Source organism: Drosophila montana, unplaced genomic scaffold (genome assembly GCF_035044405.1).
Source record: "Drosophila montana isolate Dmon_TW-CO22-7 unplaced genomic scaffold, ASM3504440v1 contig_1847_1, whole genome shotgun sequence".
Classification (NCBI taxonomy): Eukaryota; Metazoa; Arthropoda; class Insecta; order Diptera; family Drosophilidae; genus Drosophila; species Drosophila montana.
Window position 1 is genome coordinate 1555 of NW_026996766.1, and position 5679 is coordinate 7233.

Consider the following 5679-nt stretch of genomic DNA (forward strand, 5'->3'; position numbering starts at 1 on the left):
AATTTATTTTTACAAATATCTTTGAAAATGATTTAAAAGCCAATCGGATTGTAAACAAAAAAAATGTCATGTTACCACCGTTTCGGATGGAAATTCCAAGTTTGTTGTTCCAAAGTTGAATCAAATTAATTTTCTTAAAGATCTTTGCGAATAAGCTTCCACCCGAAACTTAGCCTATTCAACCTTTGCGCTTATAATCCAAGAAAAGTGGGTTTTGCGAAAAGACTAAAACACGTATACAAATGAATTTTCTCAAAGATCTTTGAAATTGATTTTAAAGCCGATCGGATGCAAAAAAAAAGTGTAAATCACTTCTCAAATTATTTTCGGTAAAATCTTTGGTAATTACATTGACCGCGAAACGTCACCAACTCTTTGACAACAGTTTATACAGAGGGCGATTAGGTTGAATAAAAAATTATGAACACCCCCTCAAGTGATTTCAAGCAAAGATCTTTGAGAAATGATTTTGAGGATGGTAATCAAAAAAGTTTCATACAAACATTTTTGCGATTTTTCTATATCTTCGGGTGGAATATCCAAAAACCCAGTCTCAGCGTGCACCCTCCCTACATAAGATACTACAGTAAAGCTTCGTAGCTCGTAAGGTTTCAATCAGTCAGTCATTGAACTCTTTATCCTGACTGACTGCGTGCTTGGTAATCAATGAAGAGCCAAAGCCGTAAAATGAAGAAAGCAGAAAGTCGTGACGGTGCACGACTTAAGAGGGTTTTGGGAAATTCCAGTCCCAAAGACTGATTAAACGCAAAAACCGGGTGTACATTAGTGTTTACCTTAAAATAGGCTTTAATTCGTTTCAAAAGATCTTTGTGATTTTATTTTAAAATGTTTTCACACTCTTCTCAAATTTGTTTCAACAGTTGTATGTGCTTTAAGATCCGTTCGATGGGGCTAACATACGGGTTTAGTTTGGATTAGGTTGAATAAAAAAATTAACTCAAAATAGTTTCCTAAAATTTGAGAAATCTTTGTGCAGGACGTGTTCTCTTCTTCCTTATCTCAACTAATGTAAAATTCGTTATATGGGAGTTTAAGTCTGATTACACGTACCCCGTTAAGCATTTGGTAGCTGCAAAAAAGTCACCTTCTCCATATACTGTCCAGATAGTCAAGCTGAGTTCGCTCAACTTTTGTTGCTGTTGAAGAAGTAGCTTACAAGTTGCCAAGGGCATACATATTTAATACTATGGCTAGTTCAGTTAGTTCAGTTTTTTCCATACAACTTTCACAGAGAGTAGGAATTCATATTCCGATAAATTCAAGCAATGAATTCTTGATTTTCTTTATGGAGCTGAAGAAAAGCAGGCTTTGCATAGAAATAAAATAAAATCTATTAAAATAACTATACACACACAAAATTTTTGATTTATAGAAATGTCACCTATACCATTTCTTGTTTTGGTTTGCTTAGCACAAATAATGGCCCGCGTAAGCTACGAAAACCTCCATATTTTTATTAACCGATTCCATGTCAATCGCACTATCCTCATAATCACAACCCTAGAAGCTCTAGGAGATGTGTGGTTCACTACTAAAGTGAGTATAGATGAACGGCGCTTAATTGACTATTTTCAAACTAATGCAAGTGAAACCCGTGAGCCTCTTTTGTGGTTTCGTACAACTCGTCTCATGCAAACTCTGAATTTTTATGGTATTTTTACTGAAAACCGTCTTCCTTATCAAGAATGCTTCTATCATGTTTCCCGTGCTAATTTCTTCATAAGCGGCTACCATAACGTATCTGCTCTGATTTCTACTGTTGGCCTTTCAGCAGACGAGGAAAGAGTTTCTAGTTACACCTACATTGACTTAGAAGAACATTTACGCTGTGAGCCACGGTTTGATATTCCGCGATGCCATGACGCAAATCAGCCTTTGCATTATGAAACCTCCGATGTTATAGTCCTAAGGGCAGTATTTACTCGACGTTGTCCTATGGATAGCTTTATTCAGTACTATTGGACGCTGCACGACAGCACAGAAAGCCGTTAGTAGTTGTATATTAAAAAAAAATGTGCATCAAATATCGTTTTTATTTAGATCTTTTAGACTTTTTAGGAGGGACTTTAAAACCAGAGCTGAAGGTTGCGCGTTACAGACTTAAAGTTCGACATCAGTCTCCCTTAAATCGATTAGTAATGGTGCGCATAAATGCTAGAGTTGTCGGACGCCGTACACCACTTGTAGCAAGGGTGAGTATTCAGATTCTATATATTATAAGTATATTGTTCAATGTAATTTTTATCGCCAAGTGCTATTTGGCCCTTGCTCCCCAACGCTTATACGCCGTCATACGTGGAGGTCCATATCGCAAGGTGTTTAGGGGCAAAACAATTTCTGTTAATGGGAGCCCCAGCCGTGACCTTTCTTTACCAAAGAATGCAATACAGAATCTTTTATTTGAATGGTCTTGCGATTCTACCAAAAACAACGACAAAGTGTGCAAACTTAATATGGGATCAGGTAAATCTATCTGAAAAAAATCTTATGAGTGTTCGATTACTCCCTGCAATTCCAGGCAAGGGATTTGTAATTCCATCTTATACTCAAGCAAACGAACAGACACTTAAATTTGTTTTACATATACGTTCAACCTATGACTATCTTCGATCGGCAGTTGCCATGCAGACCATCTTATTTTCATCTTTTCCAAGACGGTATATAAATATAAATATCGTATGCGTGACTAACTGCAAAGGGAATAAGTATATTAGTCAGCTTCCAATCCACCTTAAAGGTCAATGCCTCTGTTGCCGCACAAAAAAAATTACAAAGTGGACATGGATCGTGGATAAAAAATTGGTGGGGTCATCAAACAGGCTAATTTTTAATGTGACAAAAAAAATGTCGATTACCATATATTTAAACATGGAAGCTACTCATAGATATAAGCAGACGTCAACATACCAAGGAACATCTAGTATTCATCTTGAAAAAAATTTAGGACCTATTAACACCATCTGTTACGTAAAGCCGCTTGATGGTGAAGCCATTGAAACGATTTTCTTTATTCAGTGTGAAAATAAAAATGCCTTATATAAACCCTTGCAATATTGTGTGGGTATTAGAAGCTTACTAATCGATGAATGCAAGACCGACGAGTTGATAATGGTGAGACTACCTCCAACATCTAATGTTGAAGTCCAGGTATGGAAATTTAAAAAAAATTTTAGTTTATTATTATTTAAAATTATTAAGCTTATTGTGAAATCTCATGTCCAATATTCTTTTTTTGTCCATGGCAGTGCTTTATTATAAAAACAAACAACTGAATGCACACGATACAATAAGTTATAGTTATATTTTCAAAAATCTTATACTAAAAATTGCTACTAAACTTAGTTTACTGGCTAAAAAATCCTTCCTCCTTTGATCTTTGAGCGTTTTATATTTTTGCCCTGAACTTAGTGAAAATAGGATAAAGGTGTTATGGTTTTAGTGCAAATGTATATAACAGAGAAAAGGAAGCATCTCCAAACCCATAAATGGTATATATTCTTGGTCAGCATCAATAGCCGAGTCGATCTAGTCATATCTGTCTGTTTTTTCGTCCGTATTTCTATGTGCTAGTATGAGCCCGTCGAACTTATAAGAGCGAATACTAATTATATAAGGCAGAAAAATATACGTTAAGGAACAGAAGTTATTAAAGACCAAGTGTGGTAATATTTGCAGGTCACGTGCAGGCAGTAAGCTTAGTATACAAGAGTTTCTTTGTACATGTGCACTCATATTGACAATTTTTTTTTATTGTATAAACATTTCAATTTTTACTGTACTGTGTGTATGTGCTTATATTCTATTTCAGTTATCTTCTTCGTTAAAACTAAATTGTTTGAATGGTTATGAGGTATAAGGTGATGGTAAGTGGTTAAAGATAGTAGAAATAATTTTCTTTTAATTTATTTTTATTAATAATAGTATATCCTTTTATTTACTCTTGGTAGCAGAGGAGCATTCTCACTTGTTTTGTCAAAAAAATTGTAACGCATAGAAAAACAGATTCGACTTCATTAAGTTTATTAATGCTTCAATATTTTCATCCTTGACTGACTCAACGCACAGCCCAAACCGTAACAGCTAGGAAGCTTAAATTTTCACTGTAGTTACCTTATGTGATATAGGTGCACGTTAAGACAGGGTTTCGGAAAATTCCACACGCAAGCGTGGAAAAATCGCGAAAAACGTTTGTATGTAACTTTTTTGTTTGCCATCCGATCGGCCTTAAACTTATTTTCAAAGATCTTTGTCCAAATTCATTTGAGGATTGTTTCACACTTTTAGGAAAATCCATTCCTCCTTGGTGGAAATGGAGGTCAAAGATTTGGTGGGTGACGTTTTGTGCTCAAATTCATTTCCAGACATCTATGAGAAAAATCATTTGAGACGTTTTGCACACTTTTCGTAGAATTCAAACTTCTTCGGGGGGAATGCAAATTAAAGGTTTTTTGGGCGAAGTTTTAAGTTGTGTCCGATTTGCTTCAAACTTATTTTCAAAACTCTACATAAGAACTTAATGGATACGTATTTCGGCGATTTGGAAATTCCACCCGCAACAGTGGTAAATTGGCGGAAAACGATTGTAAGAAAGTTTTTTGTTTACCATCCGATCGGCCCCAAACTAATTTTCAAAGATCTGACGTTCAAATTAATTTGAGGGGTGTTTCATACTTTTTGAAAAATCCATCCCTCCTTGGTGCAAATGGGGGTCGAAGATTTGGTGGACAACGTTTTGTGTTCAAATTTATTTCCAAAGATCTATAAGAAAAATCATTTGAGACGTTTTCACATTTTTCGCAAAATCTAAACTCCTTCGGTGGAAAATGCATTTCAAAGATTTTTTTTGAGAATTTTAAGTTTTGTCAGATGTGTATAAAAGTTGTTTGATTCCCGTCCGATCAGTTTCAAAATCAGCGGGCTATACCCGCTAGTATTATATATCTATATATATATATATATATATATTTCATTTTTTTTATAACTATTTAACGGGTACTTTATATCGATGGCCATAGCTGTAAGCCCGTTAGACTTAATTCTTATAGGGAGCTATTTAGTGTTCGCATTATTCGGAGCTCGACTGTAAGTTTCCTCTTTTTTTGTTAGAACATATGGGTAAGCTGAGGCTAATCGATCAGCACCTTCAAAATGTAAGCATTAAAATTTGCTGTAATTAATTAAATATGACCGACGACTTTTATCTGTACAATATATTTGTTTTCTACAAACTGATTACCGAAGAGGGCGAGAGAGAAAAAGAAAAAAAGAAGAAAAGTCTTGCTCACTCAAACGATCGAGCGCCTATCTGTTATTTAATCCCATTTAATGGGACAAGCATTAACTTTTGTTTACTTATCAATTTGCGGGTTATTCAAAAAAATTTAAGCTAAGCAATATTTAAAAAAAATAGAGTAACTTAAGAGCACGAGCAATTTGGTCGCTTAGGTCGTAGCAGGTATTTTTATACCATTGTTCAACGAAAAAAATTTTTAACATTTGTTTTCACTTTGGAACATAATTAGTTTTGCTATTATAATTTTTTTGTGAGTTACCATAGGATTTAATTGATTTATTTAGTTACGTAAATTTTTTTTTGTTTCTGGGTTCTAAACCATTTTTGGTGGCAAGCGTGGGTTTGTTTTTGTGGACGATTGAATT

At 34.7% G+C, this 5679-nt stretch overlaps 1 protein-coding gene across 6 annotated transcripts; it reads left to right on the top strand.

Moving 5' to 3' along the window:
* The first annotated feature begins 1333 nt into the window (after nt 1–1333).
* LOC135441085 (polycystin-1-like) lies at nt 1334–3884 on the top strand. 6 transcript variants are annotated; one of them, XM_064700542.1, is made up of 5 exons: nt 1334–1449; nt 1526–2008; nt 2062–2213; nt 2274–2484; nt 2540–3293. In XM_064700542.1, the coding sequence occupies exons 2-5, from the start codon at nt 1651–1653 to the stop codon at nt 3277–3279; spliced, it is 1461 nt and encodes a 486-aa protein (XP_064556612.1). In that variant the 5' UTR covers nt 1334–1449; nt 1526–1650; the 3' UTR covers nt 3280–3293. The 6 variants fall into 6 exon arrangements, with proteins under 6 accessions (XP_064556612.1, XP_064556609.1, XP_064556610.1 ...); XM_064700541.1 differs by adding an exon at nt 3830–3884 and having other exon boundaries at nt 1338–2008; nt 2540–3168; XM_064700543.1 differs by having other exon boundaries at nt 1338–1557; nt 1706–2008.
* The last annotated feature ends 1795 nt before the right edge of the window (nt 3885–5679 follow it).

Bases quoted from the DNA above. Each gene is read 5' to 3' on its own strand.
- LOC135441085 (XM_064700538.1), top strand. From the start codon at position 1,396: ATGTCACCTATACCATTTCTTGTTTTGGTTTGCTTAGCACAAATAATG. The intron at 2,009-2,061 runs GTTAGTAGTTGT...GTTTTTATTTAG, and splicing joins GCACGACAGCACAGAAAGCC to ATCTTTTAGACTTTTTAGGA. The intron at 2,485-2,539 runs GTAAATCTATCT...CTGCAATTCCAG, and splicing joins CAAACTTAATATGGGATCAG to GCAAGGGATTTGTAATTCCA.